Genomic DNA, 16059 nt, shown 5'->3' with positions numbered 1-16059 from the left:
CTGAGTGCAACATGCATTTATAATACCCATAAACGTAAAAAACTCTCTTATCAAAGCCACGCACAAAGCGTTTTGTGAAGACGAACTGATGAAATTCATTTTTTAAGGAAGAATATTTTGTCTCTTATCGTGACAAAATATTGATTTTTTCAATGGCAAACATGTACATACGTCTTGCTCATATATTATTGCATTTGCTTCCTTCTTCCCACTGATCAGAATAAAAGTTTAATGTTTTGTAAAAATATTCAAAACATAATTTAATTATAAGTACGGACATTTTACTCTGTATCTTACTGTGAACATAACTGTGACACCCTTGTATGGATAGCACGTGTATAGCTTCTGGTGTCAGGTAAACATTTTTATTTTACAAGGTTGATTTTATATTATGAATAATTGGTTTTTATGATTTATTTATGAAAATATATTGTATTTTGCTTTATCTTACTATTAACATCAAAAACAACACAACACCCCAGCTATTAGTATAAATATGATACGTAAATTAAAACACATGTAGCAGTTATCAAATATTTATTATTGTTAATAATAATAATAATAATAAAAATAATAATAATAATAATAATAATAATAATAATAATAATAATAATAATAATGATAAATAATAATAATAATAAAAATAATAATATTAATAAAAAATTAAAATAATATTTATTATTATTCTGCTGTCTGTACACGGGTTCCAATTGAACTCAAATATGAGTATTAATGTGAGTTGTACCTATGTATCAACAATCCATATCAACATATTGGTATTAAAATAAGGCCACCGAGAGTGAGAAAAATTTCACACTACACTTGTTATTATAGTTGAGCTGTTAGCCTTTTAGGCCGAAATCTTAGGGAAATGCTCAGTAAGGGAGAAAGACTGAATATGCCTGATATGGGACGACTTGACTCCAAGTATGGTACGTCTTCGTAGACGTACGACTTTGTTTTCGCCCGACTTCCCTTGTAAACAGCCCTTTGCCGGGATAAGTAAAGGCAAAAATATATATTTGACAGTAAATTTAACTAGAGCAATCACAAATGTGATGCAAATCCCCCATGTTATGCTTTGGAATGAATAACATGAGTACATGCGTGGTCAAACTGATTAATGAAGTTTCATGAGTGTAGACAACATATATACATTCTGACCATTTAAAACTACGCCAAAGGAAAAAAACTATTGTAAGACCAAGTGAAATGTCAAACCATATCAAGAGTGCATAACCAAGCCCTGTCTTTCCATTTTCTGTGCTGAACAAAAGATTTGTAGTCCCGTGCTTAACATCAGAGAATAATGCATTATAATTTAAGAGATTCAAGTGGAGGTTTTCATTAGGGGTGTGCTTCCTTAAAATAAACAATCACAAGTGAAACGAGAAACAGCATGTGACATCAAAGATTTATACAAGACTGATGATAGTTTCGCTGTCTGTCTGTGTCTTGTTGTAGAAAATAAAACGAACAAATTTCTTGATCAATGTAGTTATTTATTTTATCTGGATCATTGCATGTATAGCTCCTAACTTAGAAACGTGTTCGATGTAATTACCCATTTCGGGTCAATCTCCAAGTCCCCCATCAGTAACTCTAGTAAACCCACCAGTAACCTCTCCAGTTACCACACCAGTAACCTCCCCAGTTACCACACCAGTAACCGCTTCAGTAACTCCACTAGTAACCCTACCAACTATAGGGCGACATAACTCCACTAGTAACCCTACCAACTACAGGGCGACATCCTTTATTTTAACATTACCCATATAATTGGTTTTATTTACGCTTAATTTTAGTTTAGTTACTGTGGAAAATTCCGGGGAAATTGGGCTGATATTGTTTCTTTCTAAATGATGAGAAAATAACGATCAGTAGATTACTCCAAATTGTCTCATCCCTATACAAGGGAAATAATCGCTGCCTTCACACTTGACGAACAGCGACACGGTTTTATGACAACGATCGAATCAATGATGGCTACAACTTTATAAGCAGTAGTAAAATATTTAATTGCCAAAGGCAGAGTGGTTAACGGAGAGTTGGGCGATTTTCAGCCTTAATTCTTCTCTTGAAAACCCTCAAATAACATTTAAATTACCCTTGCGCAGTTGCAAAGACTGCTATTTAAAGACGTTTTTAAAGAATTATTATTTTTCCTTAATCATTATCTATCTTTATCAGCAGTATGTTTTTATATTTCAGATTTCAATCATGGTTCGATACTGGTGTTCATTGGATCCTAGAAATATTTGACTCATGCCTGTCATTGGTTTTCAAATTAATTTAAAGAAAGATGTAATCTCATTTTATCCAAATATATATATATAAGTTACATTATCTGATTTATATCTGATCGATTCATGCGCTGTCTGACTGTTACTTCTGACAGTTTATAATTGACTAAGATATGTCCGTACTTCCGCTAAACAATCTGATTTGAACTATCCACGAGCAGCAAGACATTTAGAAAAAATATTTCATTTGAAGTGAAGACACGAAAGTGGGATACATAAAGCGTTAAGAATGAGCCATGTCTAGTCGCCACTAACAGAACAAAACAAAACAATAACATTGATTTAGACGATTGTGTACCCTATCTATTAGTTGATAGAAAACCTGACACAATGGCGACCTATCAAAGAGATCCCGATGAAACCGAAAGAAAGCAATACTTGTCAGATAGCAGTGGTCAAAGAGAGGACGAACCTAAGTTGGAAAGTGGGAGTGGCTTCTCTGTCGTGGATTCTGAGATAATTTATGGCAGTCTTACTAGCAACAACAGTGGAATTTGCACCATTTACAACACCGAATTTCGATGCTCACCGTGTCAGCGGGAAGGTACGATAGAGCAGGCCGACGCATTTTGTCGCGACTGTGAAGAATATTTCTGTGATACGTGTCTGAGGCAACATAACAGGATGAGGCTCTTCAGCGCCCATGTTCTTTTCAATAAGAAGGATTTGGAGAGGACGGCGATCCGACCCAACAAGATTACTGTCCCGTCGAAGAAATGCATGAAGCACCATGGTTCACTTATGACCGTTTATTGTGAGACCCACAAAACTGTCTGCTGTGCTATAGGAGCGGCAACAGGAGAACATAAGTATTAAAATCTCATAAGATAGTTGTAATAAGAGTAACAACATACCTTCATAACAAAATAGGAATTTTAAACGAAATAAGCCATTCCTAGATTTTACTCACAATCAGGCTACAGTATACGCATATCGTTTTATATGACGTATCTTCTTTAGACAATAATACAATGTTGGATAGAATTTTTTTGAATTAGATGTGATACTATATAAAGGTACGAAGTCTGTGATGAACGTGGATAGGCTTCGTATTTATAAATATCAATACAGTTATGTAGTCTATCTATCTTTTCAAAGAGTCCCCTATTCCGGATCATGTAAAGAAACAGATTAGACCATATCGTATTCTATGAAACGTTGCTAGGAAAACTAATGGTATTAAACACTTAGAACTTTTGATAATTCTTTTAAGTTTTAGACGTGCCATTACATAAAAAACGAGTAAGTAAGTCGTAGCCACGAGATAAAATATTTTTTTCAGGGACTGTTCAAAGGTGGACATCAGCAAAAGTTGTGAAAATATCGGCAATGATGAACGATTCAAAGCAACAGTAAAAGAACTAAAAAAGTATGCTATAAAGCTAGAAGAGTTAAAGACGCAACTAGATGGCGACAAAAGATTGAACGAAGAAGAACGAGACCATATTACTGAGGTCATAAGTGATTACAGGGAGAGGTTCAACGAGCGGCTTGACCTTTTACAGGAAAAGTCTGAGGAAGATTTGGCCAAACGTTTTTCAAAGAAAGAGAAAATGATATTGGACAATATCGAGATTGTCAATGCATGTCTTCGAGAGATCCAACAATATCTGAACACCTACGACAACTTAAGACAAGTCGAATGCGAGCTTTTTGTACAGTACAAGAAAGGAGAAGATTATGTTAACAAATTGAAAGAGGATTGGGGGAGTGTATTTAGATTAAACCGACGACAGCCTCTGGCCTTTACTTTAAACAGAAAATTGGACAAGATATTTGGCAACCTGACAACTCGGGGAAATATGGAAGATGACGTTGATGTGATGTTTATTAACCCTCCTTCAGTTGCGGGCTTTGCAGTACCTGGTTTTGTTAAGGGGCACTAGACTTGAGTTTCTAATATAGGAGTCTATAAACACGTACAACTTTCGTGCATCTGACTTTTATGCAGTTTACATTCACTGTAATTTCATTGATTTTTCATTTATTTTGGTTGTTCTTGTAATTAATAACACAACATTATCTTCCGCTACTGTTTGCATTTGGTGGTCTACTCGTGACAACAAATCAATTAATTGTATTTATTTTATTTGAGAAAGTGCAGGAAACAGCAGTTGTTTAATGACGGACAGACGAGTTTTCAAGTAGAGTTCATTAATCATGATATAAACTTTATATTATGAAATCCTTTATTGAGACCCAAGTTGTTTGCAAAGCTTATGTTCCACTTGTAAGTGTTCGTTCATTTTTTATTAAGAATGATTAGTATACATATAGGTATACGAAAGAAGTGACTATTTCAGATAGTTTAAACATATTCATTCAGCTCATATATACAAAAATAACAGTACAGCAATAGTAAGATGAAATGGATTGGAAAACAAGCAATGTTTTTGCTTATACTAATTCCTTTCCATGTAGCAGTGTACAGTTAGGAATTTCATAGATTTCATACTATTTCAGTTATATGAGATTGACGTTGTTTTTACATACATGTAGCTTCACCTTTGTACTTTACCCGTGCACCTGTACGGAAACACCTGCATTCACATCAGTAGTACATACATGTAGCTTAACCTTTGTACCTTACCCATGCACCTCTACGGAAACACCTGCATTCACATCAGTAGTACATACATGTAGCTTTACCTTTGTACCTTACCCGTGCACCTGTACGGAGACAACTGCATTCACATCAGTAGTACATACATGTAGCTTCACCTTTGTACCTTACCAGTGCACCTGTACGGAGACACCTGCATTCACATCAGTAGTATATACATGTAGCTTCACACCTGCATTCACATCAGTAGTTCATACATGTAGCTTCACCTTTGTACCTTACCCGTGCACCTGTACGGAGACACCTGCATTCACATCAGTAGTACATACATGTAGCTTCACCTTTGTACCTTACCCGTGCACCTGTACGGAGACACCTGCATTCACATCAGTAGTACATACATGTAGCTTCACCTTTGTACCTTACCCGTGCACCTGTACGGAGACACCTGCATTCACATCAGTAGTACATACATGTAGCTTCACCCTTGTACCTTACCCTTGCACCTATACGGAGACACCTGCATTCACATCAGTAGTACATACATGTAGCTTCACCTTTGTACCTTACCCGTGCACCTGTACGGAGACACCTGCATTCACATCAGTAGTACATACATGTAGCTTCACCTTTGTACCTTACCCGTGCACCTGTACGGAGACACCTGCATTCACATCAGTAGTTCATACATGTAGCTTTACCTTTGTACCTTACCCTTGCACCTGTACGGAGACACCTGCATTCACATCAGTAGTACATACATGTAGCTTCACCCTTGTACCTTACCCTTGCACCTGTACGGAGACACCTGCATTCACATCAGTAGTACATACATGTAGCTTCACATTTGTACCTCACCCTTGCACCTGTATGGAGACGCCTGCATTCACATCAGTAGTACATACATGTAGCTTCACCTTTGTACCTTACCCTTGCACCTGTACGGAGACACCTGCATTCACATCAGTAGTACATACATGTAGCTTCACCTTTGTACCTTACCCTTGCACCTGTATGGAGACGCCTGCATTCACATCAGTAGTACATACATGTAGCTTCACCTTTGTACCTTACCCTTGCACCTGTACGGAGACACCTGCATTCACATCAGTAGTACATACATGTAGCTTCACCTTTGTACCTTACCCTTGCACCTGTACGGAGACACCTGCATTCACATCAGTAGTACATACATGTAGCTTCACCTTTGTACCTTACCCGTGCACCTGTACGGAGACACCTGCATTCACATCAGTAGTACATACATGTAGCTTCACCTTTGTACCTTACCCTTGCACCTATACGGAGACACCTGCATTCACATCAGTAGTACATACATGTAGCTTCACCTTTGTACCTTACCCTTGCACCTGTACGGAGACACCTGCATTCACATCAGTATAACATACATGTAGCTTCACCTTTGTACCTTACCCTTGCACCTGTACGGAGACACCTGCATTCACATCAGTAGTACATACATGTAGCTTCACCTTTGTACCTTACCCGTGCACCTGTACGGAGACACCTGCATTCACATCAGTAGTACATACATGTAGCTTCACCTTTGTACCTTACCCTTGCACCTGTACGGAGACACCTGCATTCACATCAGTAGTACATACATGTAGCTTCACCTTTGTACCTTACCCGTGCACCTGTATGGAGACACCTGCATTCACATCAGTAGTACATACATGTAGCTTCACCTTTGTACCTTACCCTTGCACCTATACGGAGACACCTGCATTCACATCAGTAGTACATACATGTAGCTTCACCTTTGTACCTTACCCGTGCACCTATACGGAGACACCTGCATTCACATCAGTAGTACATACATGTAGCTTCACATTTGTACCTCACCCTTGCACCTGTACGGAGACACCTGCATTCACATCAGTAGTACATACATGTAGCTTCACCTTTGTACCTTACCCGTGCACCTGTACGGAGACACCTGCATTCACATCAGTAGTACATACATGTAGCTTCACCTTTGTACCTTACCCGTGCACCTGTACGGAGACACCTGCATTCACATCAGTAGTACATACATGTAGCTTCACCTTTGTACCTTACCCGTGCACCTGTACGGAGACACCTGCATTCACATCAGTATAACATACATGTAGCTTCACCCTTGTACCTTACCCTTGCACCTGTACGGAGACGCCTGCATTCACATCAGTAGTACATACATGTAGCTTCACATTTGTACCTTACCCTTGCACCTGTACGGAGACACCTGCATTCACATCAGTAGTACATACATGTAGCTTCACCTTTGTACCTTACCCGTGCACCTGTACGGAGACACCTGCATTCACATCAGTAGTACATACATGTAGCTTCACCTTTGTACCTTACCCGTGCACCTGTACGGAAACACCTGCATTCACATCAGTAGTACATACATGTAGCTTTACCTTTGTACCTTACCCTTGCACCTGTATGGAGACGCCTGCATTCACATCAGTAGTACATACATGTAGCTTCACCTTTGTACCTTACCCTTGCACCTGTACGGAGACACCTGCATTCACATCAGTAGTACATACATGTAGCTTCACCTTTGTACCTTACCCGTGCACCTGTACGGAGACACCTGCATTCACATCAGTAGTACATACATGTAGCTTCACCTTTGTACCTTACCCGTGCACCTGTACGGAGACACCTGCATTCACATCAGTAGTACATACATGTAGCTTCACACCTGCATTCACAAACGGAGACGTTCGTGGTTATTTTTTAACGGTTGTTAGACCGAAACGTCAATTAAGAGTTAACTTAATGTATGTAAATAGGCGCACTATACTCCAGTTGATTGAATGCGTCTGTTTCATTTAAGAGGGGCAATGTCGGAACAAATAAGACAGGCTTGCAAATACTGAGGGCGGAATTTATATTCTTTTATAGTCGTTAAATAGTTAGAGTTGTATATTGATATAGGTAACTGCCTCTCGCCCAAGAGGTTGTGGGCTCGATCACACCAAGGGAATTTCCTCATTGCCTCTCAAAATGGACACAGTTCTGGTTTCTACACAGGAAACCAAGCCGGGCCAGATTTCTGTCAAAATCGAGCTAATAGAATTAAGCATTAACTTAATTCAGTATTTTCCGGCATACCGAATACATTCTCAAAACGATGAACAGGCCCGAGCCTTCAGTGCTAAAAGCCATTTTAATGCCGAAGGGGGTGGGGGCGGCGGTACGGGGAACGGTACAACCGTAAACATCCATGGGTCGTATTCAATAAGCACCTTAGTAATAATTTCAACTAAGTGAAAAATTGCCATTTTTCTAATTTGAATTTTAAGAAAACAATGTTTGTACGCCAAAAATATGAAAATAAGCAAGACGGCCTGAACAATATATGCATGTGAATAAATCTGATGAAAAGTAGCGGGTATTTAAAATAATCGTTGTCAAAAAATATGAAATTCTCACTAAGTTGAAAATATTCACTTAGATGCTTATTGAATATGGATTTGAGAATGGCATTCATCAGGTACGTTTCCATATGTGATGAGGGTGGGAGCGGGAAAAGTAACCCCTGCCATTTTGAGTTTTGATTCCATAATTCGACATAATAAAGATCTAAGTAAAATGGATAATTCACTTAACTTTTATACCACAAGTTATCACCAAAACCTGGACGTACAATTATCTTATGTTGGACTTACATGTAATTAGGAATAAACGTATCAGTATGACATACGCTCAGTAAACGTTAAATAGTTTCCGTTTCTCTTAAGCGATTGTAACCATTGTGGTTTTAAATAAAACGTAGAGGTTTACTGTTTTTTAAATTGAATGTAAGAGGAACTTATGTAGTACTGGTGTAGTAATGTGACATTATTTACCTGTTTTATTATTTCATATTATATCCATTATACTAATGTGTTAAATTACATTTCTTATAAAGGAAAACATTTGCAGTATATTTTTTTAATCATTTTTACTATTCCTCGTGTTATTATCATAAGTATTACACTGAAGATACAACTTTTAATTGAAAATTGAACGTGATGTGTAGCTGTCAAAGATTCGTCATATGGCGCATTCCAAGAACGTCGCTTTTATTTAGAAACAACTTTTTTGTGTCGCGGCTTGTGAATAGGCACTGACCACTTCATTGCAACCTTATTTAGAACAAAACAAATTCTTTTAACAAAATAGATGCGTTTACGGGGTATACTTCATAAAAATCATAACTATAGAGTGATTGGGCTATACGAACTTATATACAAGCTTTACGAATCATACAAATTTATTCATATGTTTATGTTACCCTTCGTCAAGGCCTATACTCGAAAAAAAAATATACTGAATGAATGAATGAATGAACGAACGAACGAACGAACGAACGAACAAAAAAACGAAATAAATACGAACGCTCGAATGAATAAATGAATGAGTGAATGAATTAATGCGTGAGTGAGTGAGTGAGTGAGTGAGTGAGTGAGTGAGTGAGTGAGTGAGTGAGTGAGTGAGTGAGTGAGTGAGTGAGTGAGTGAGTGAGTGGGCGGACGAGCGGGCTGGCGGGCAGACGGACGGACGAACGAACGAACGAACGAACGAACGAATGAGTGGTCACTCTTCTTGGCAAACATGCAGAAGGAAACACTGCTTATGGCAATGCCGTATACATATGCCACATACAAAGCGCGACCGCCGCCTGACCGTCCTCGTATTGCTGCATACACCGCAATCACGTTGTTTCCGGTCCGAAATTATATCGAACATTTGTCATATATTTTAATCCGCTTTACATACATAGTTTTACTATCCCCTGGTTTTAATTTTAAAGTGAATTACTTTAAGCGAATTTCTACGAACTGTTGTTTTTTGTACTGACGTTTTAGTTAGTTTATATCGTAAACATATCATATATGTAATGGTGTATCATGTTAAGGTTTCGTTTACCCACCAAGAAGCACCACTAGCCGAGTTCACACTCTGGTCTGATGCGCGGCACCATGTCGGCGACGGTGGACCTTTTGGGCATACGCAAGTTTTTCCAAAATGCTGCCTGACAGAGGTTGTGTTCAATACACTCAAATTTATTCATGTATCTCATTTATATACTCATCATATATCTCTTTAAATGGTTTATTTTAGACAAATCATAGTTAACTGGGATAATTTCATGAATACGTGTTGGTTTACTAGTGTTGTTCCCAAAGATTAATGCATGAATTATAATCTTATATTTAGATGTCGTTCATTCAACTCTAATTGGATACATACGCATACCCTTAACAATATATATAAGCATACATTCAACAGTACATAAACATACCCTCAACAAAACACATAAACAAACCCTCAACAATACACATAAGCATACCCTCAACAATATACATAAGCATACCCTCAACAATACACATAAGCATACCCTCAACAATACACATAAGCATACCCTCAACAATATACATAAGCATACCCTCAACAATACACATAAGCATACCCTCAACAATACACATAAGCATACCCTCAACAATATACATAAGCATACCCTCAACAATACACATAAGCATACCCTCAACAATACACATAAGCATACCCTCAACAATACACATAAGCATACCCTCAACAATACACATAAGCATACCCTCAACAATACACATACGCATACCCTCAACAATACACATAAGCATACCCTCAACAATATACATAAGCATACCCTCAACGATACACATAAGCATACCCTCAACAATACACATAAGCATACCCTCAACAATACACATAAGCATACCCTCAACAATACACATAAGCATACCCTCAACAATACACATAAGCATACCCTCAACAATATGCGTGGTAAAGTCTGGAAAAACAGAATAACAAGGTAAGAGTGGCAACAAACAATGCGCTGATAAACAAAATTAAACAGCATTTTACTACACTAATATCATAAACTTTTATATCATCATTCTAACCATTTGAAATATATATTTATTTTAATGAGAATGCGTGCTTGTGCGTGTGGTGCGTGTGTGCGTACGTGTGTTTGAGCGTAAACGTACGTGCATGTGTGTGTGTGAACTATAACAACCCTAGCTTGGCATATGAGATTAATGAAACGATTCAACGTTTTCATTTATAATGCGTGCAACTCTTATTAAATCATTTTGTCAAAACGTCAAAAAAAGAAAGAGAAGCACCAAACACACTTCGCAATGGATAATATCTAAGTGTGTGTTTATGTTTACGCCGGTGTAACATTCAATTTTGACACTGTCGAAAATTGACCACAGAAGTGTGTTGTTTTTTTTCTTTTCAACTTATTGATGGATCAGTATTTAACGAATAGAACTGACCCCGGCCATTTGTGGCGGATCCGTGGTCTAGTGGTGACGGACTTGACTATCAATCCAGGGGTCGCAGGTTCGATTCACCGTCGCATCACTAATAAAATACTAATCGTCTTCCGGGCGGGATGTTAAATGGGGGTCCCGTGTATCAGTGCTATACACATGTGCACGTTAAAGAACCAGGGTAGCTCTAACCAAGGTTACATTTTGTCTGTGAACTATGCTCCAAAAACCTAAAATGACTGGGCTAGTATAAATAAGCTTACATATACCGGCCGTTAATTAATGTCCCTTCGTTGCGTGAAAAATGACCCTCTTTGAAAGTTGATCAAGGGTTATATTCACTATTTAACTTAATCAATTAATTGGTCATACATTGCATTTAAACGCTGGCGACGGGTTTGTGTATATTTTTGTGTAGAAGGGAGTTAAATTTTCCTGTCTAATTTGTTTCTTTTGGTAAAGTTAACCTGGTAATCTTATAATTACTTTCGCGAGCTTTAAATCAGTCACGTGTTTGAAGGTGTTTGGTCATTTTTAGAGGGGAAAATTTAAATCGAAAGTCAAGCGTTCAGATTGAAGAATATCTTACTTGCTTTATTCAATCTTCGGAAAGTCAGTGTTTGTTTTTTAATCATTTATGCCATTATTTCTAATCGCATTGATGTGAATCTGATGTGCAATTTGCAGATTTTAGTTTAAACATACATGTTCATGAGTATAATCTGTGATATATTGTAATGTTGAAGGTCTGGTTTAAATTAAATTACTAAGTAGTAATGTCATCCTTTCTTTTTTCAGGAGGGCTGGGACTTTCTGCACAAGTGGCACGTTGACGTCTGGCGTCCAGTGAAATGTTCTTGCGTGTTAGATATACAGTTTTCAACAGATATGTGAGTAAAACAGCCTATTGTAATTAATTGCGATTCAGAAATTGCAGTCAACTTTAAAATTTATTTTCTTTTCTTGTGTCAATTTTGTTCTTCAATTACCTGCAGTTTTGTTTCATCATTTGTACATGGATGTTGATTTTAAGTGAGAAATGCAAGATTTTTTCAGAAAGACGAATACGACTATTAATTTAATAATACACGTAATAAACATTTCAGGAAAACCTATATTCATATATGTATGTGTTTTGTATTGCTGTAGGTACTCTCATATACTGACGTTAGTTTTTGATGTTGAAGTGGTGGGGCATTTTAGTTGCTTTAACCAGTCAGCAACAGGTTCGCAGCCGGGATCGTTGTACGGACGTATGCACTTTGTGTTGTCGATGCCAAAGTGGATACCATTAGAGACTCACTCACAAAACTGGGTTTATATGCATTTGTGACAGAAACAGAGAAAAACACAGTGACTGTTTGTGTAAGGACTTGACAAATGAAAAAGGATTTGAATGTGGTGGAAAATTCTATCCGTTTTAACCATCCTGCTGGTAATGCTATACAGAGACTGCCATTTTGGCCATATCACAATTAAAGTGGTCACCAGATTCGAACCCGGGCTCGTTGTGCGGACGTTCGACCGCCGCATTACCATGGTAACCATGCCGAAGAGATACAAATACGAGTACATTTTCAACAGATATGTGAGTAGAGATACCCTTTGTTTGTTACTTATTAAGAAACTTTAGTTACCTTCTTTTGTTATTTTATCTTTGCTAGTTTTCGATTTGAGTTTTTAGATAACTGCAGTTTTCTTTTATTTGTACACGGATGTAAGATATTTATTACAGAATTTAAGGATATCGTCCACAAAAAGGGAAAAAAATACAGCTGCATGATGTTTTTTCACTGTTAAAGGTATTAATAACCTAACTTGACTTCCGGGTAATAGAACATTTTATTTGCAATTTTCAAATGTTAACTTTACATTCAGTATGGTACTCAAAAGATACGTGAGTGAAAACACAATTTCTTTTTAAATAAGATGCAAGTATCCAGTTTTGTCACACAAGACATTTGTTGTGTATTTAAGTCAACCTTATGAACATTGCATACTGTATCCGAATATAATACAAGTTCTTGGGGCGGGTAATCAACGCCAGTTAAGTTATATGGATTAGACGAATTAGTGTAATGTAGCCTTTCACAGTTATGCCCCTTAGAAGTTGTAATTCAGTCTGGGAAAGGGTATACATGCGTATAAATAATAAGCAAAAACACAAAGATAAACCGGTAAGTTCACATAGAAAATTATACTTTGGTATACAAACATATAGGACCATTATCAAGTTGGTCTTTTTAACATCCTATGTTGTGTTGTTTTTGTTGTTAACCTAAAATAATCATTAGGCAATGATTTACTCAGTACTGTTACTTACATTTGTACTCAAGACGTCAAGTTACTGATTGGTCAAAACTGCTCCGACTACTCTGTTTAGAACATGTTGTAGTCTTTTTTGAAAAAAAATAAGTGAAGTGTTTAATGTTTGAAATGGATACTAAAGGTTTATATTCATATTTTACCATGTAAGAGTAAAGTTATTTTTTGAAGTGATTGAAATTAGCACGACCCTTCAAGCATGACCCTTCAAGCCTGACCCTTCAAGCATGACCCTTCAAGCCCGACCCTTCAAGCATGACCCTTCAAGCATGACCCTTCAAGCACAATCCTTTAAGCACAATCCTTCAAGCCCGACCCTACAAGCCCGATCCTTCAAGCCCAACCCATCAAGCCCGACCTTTAAAGCCCGACCCTTCAAGACGAATCTTTCAAGCCCGATCCTTCAAGCCCAACCCTTCAAGCCCGATCCTTCAAGCACGACCCTTCAAGCCCAATGTAAAATGCCTGTAGGGCTTGTTTATTTTCAAATTAAGAAAGCCCATCTGGATTGTTGACCTAGCTGAGATTAAAATTCCATTTTTTATCCATTTTCCTGTCTTTTGCAACTTGTTTATGATATTTGGCAGTTACCATATTACAATATTACTAAGGCCAAATAAAAAAATAGGTCTGGTTCAGGTAACCCGACCGACCCTAATAATTACCTCCGACCCTAACACTTTTTATTGCAATAGTTTTTCGTCAATAAAAATTTTCGCCATTTTTTCGAAAATCCGCCGAAAATCCGATCGTAAACGTGCGCCGACAACGATAATTCTATTCCGCGCCTATTTAGTATTACCGTTCGGGTTACCTCCCTTGATACAAGATGGCAGCGTGTGTCGGTTCTTCAAATGTGATCGCAATTAAACTATTAAGAAATGTACAATTACCACATGATGGAAGAAAAATTCACTATCTAAACAATATGTCGAGCCCATGCAAAAAAAAATAAAAAAAAAATAATAATAATAATAATCCCTACCCCCCTAACTTTTTTGAACAATGTTACCTGAACCAGACTATTTTTTTTATTTGGCCTAACCAGGCTTTCTCAGTATTTGATATATATGCCTCAAGTGGTTTCTTTTCAATTTACCACAGTTGAGATACTAGTGTGATTTCTCTCAGTTGTTTCTGTGATTTCTCTTTGACAGTCTTTGATTTGCAATTGATGATTACAAAGGCCTGAAACAGTAATGTTTGCATTTTGAAGTTTACATTATATTTAAAAAAGCTTGGACCTGCAATTTATGTTATGACAGAAATTGGTGGACAGCATTTTTAGTAGTTTCTAATTTCATCTGGAGTGGTGAGTTTGAAAAATTGGATGTTGGAAGTTTGAAAAATTAAACAGTTTTGTATGATCAATAAAGTGGAAGTTGTTGATTACTTTTGCTAATCGAGTTTAAACCTCATTATTGTGTACAGGAACATAAATAATATGTGTGTTGTGTGTATTATAAATTGAATTCTTGTACTTATACTGACAAACTTGATGTATAAGAGGTTTAGAATTTACATAGTGATTTAGTGATTGCGGAAGGCAGTTTTAACAGTTTCTTCTTGTATTGGGAGTTGGAAGTTTGAAAAAAACTGTTATGTATCAATTAGGTGGAAGTTGTTGATTACTTTTGTTAATTAAGTTTAAACCCCATTAGTGTATTTTTTTGTCTACAAATTTATAGAAACATAATACTTGAGTTATGTGTATTATAAATTGAATTGTTGTACCAATACTGACAAACAACTTGACAAATGTATAAGATGTTTAGAATTTACATAGTGATTTAGCAATTGCGGAAGGCAGTTTTAACAGTTTCTGCTGATATTGGGAGTTGGAAGTTTGAAAAAACTGTTACGTATCAATTAGGTGGAAGGTGTTGATTACTTTTGCTAATTAAGTTTTAACCCCATTAGTGTATGTCTACAAATTTATAGAAACATAATACTTGTGTTATGTGTATTATAAATTGAATTGTGGTATTTATACTGACAAAAAACTTGATACGTATTAAAGGTCTGGAATTTACATAGTGATTCCTTGATTGTGGACGGCAGTTTTAACAGTTTCTGCTTATAATTTGGGAGTTGGAAGTTTGAAAAAACTGTTAAATATCAATGAAGTGGAAGTTGTTGATTACTTTTGCTTAGAGTTTTAACCCCATTATTGTGTACAAATACAAATAGAAACATAATACTTATGTTATGTGTATTATCAATTGAGTTGCGTTACTTATACTGACAAAAAACTCATACATATAAAAAGTCTGGAATTTACATAGTGATTTAGTGATTGCAGACGGCAGTTTTAATATTCTACTTGTTTTGGATGTTGGAAGTTTGAAGTTTGAAAAAAACTGAATATCAGTGAAATGGAAGTTTTTGATTATTTTTTTTTTTTTGCTAAATGAGTTAAAACCTCATTATTACATGTGTAAAAATAGTGACAAAAAACTTGATGTATAAGAGGTTTGGAATTTACTTAGTAAGAAAAAAACTGAATATCAGTGAAATGGACGTTTTTGAATATTTTTTTTTG

The 16059-nt window shown here is 36.7% G+C and overlaps 1 protein-coding gene across 2 annotated transcripts; it reads left to right on the top strand.

The window, feature by feature from the left end:
* The first annotated feature begins 221 nt into the window (after window positions 1–221).
* On the top strand, window positions 222–5023 carry LOC128243732 (E3 ubiquitin-protein ligase TRIM33-like). Of its 2 annotated transcripts, none has more exons than XM_052961654.1 (3): window positions 222–355; window positions 2212–3112; window positions 3586–5023. In XM_052961654.1, exons 2-3 carry the CDS (start codon window positions 2634–2636, stop codon window positions 4187–4189), a joined length of 1083 nt encoding a protein of 360 aa, XP_052817614.1. In that variant the 5' UTR covers window positions 222–355; window positions 2212–2633; the 3' UTR covers window positions 4190–5023. The 2 variants fall into 2 exon arrangements, with proteins under 2 accessions (XP_052817614.1, XP_052817615.1); XM_052961655.1 differs by having other exon boundaries at window positions 307–355; window positions 2693–3112.
* Window positions 5024–16059: the final 11036 nt, after the last annotated feature.

The sequence above is a fragment of the Mya arenaria genome, chromosome 8, assembly GCF_026914265.1.
Source record: "Mya arenaria isolate MELC-2E11 chromosome 8, ASM2691426v1".
Classification (NCBI taxonomy): domain Eukaryota; kingdom Metazoa; phylum Mollusca; class Bivalvia; order Myida; family Myidae; genus Mya; species Mya arenaria.
Note: the sequence above shows the minus strand (reverse complement) of the source record. Positions and strands in the feature narration are given on the sequence as shown.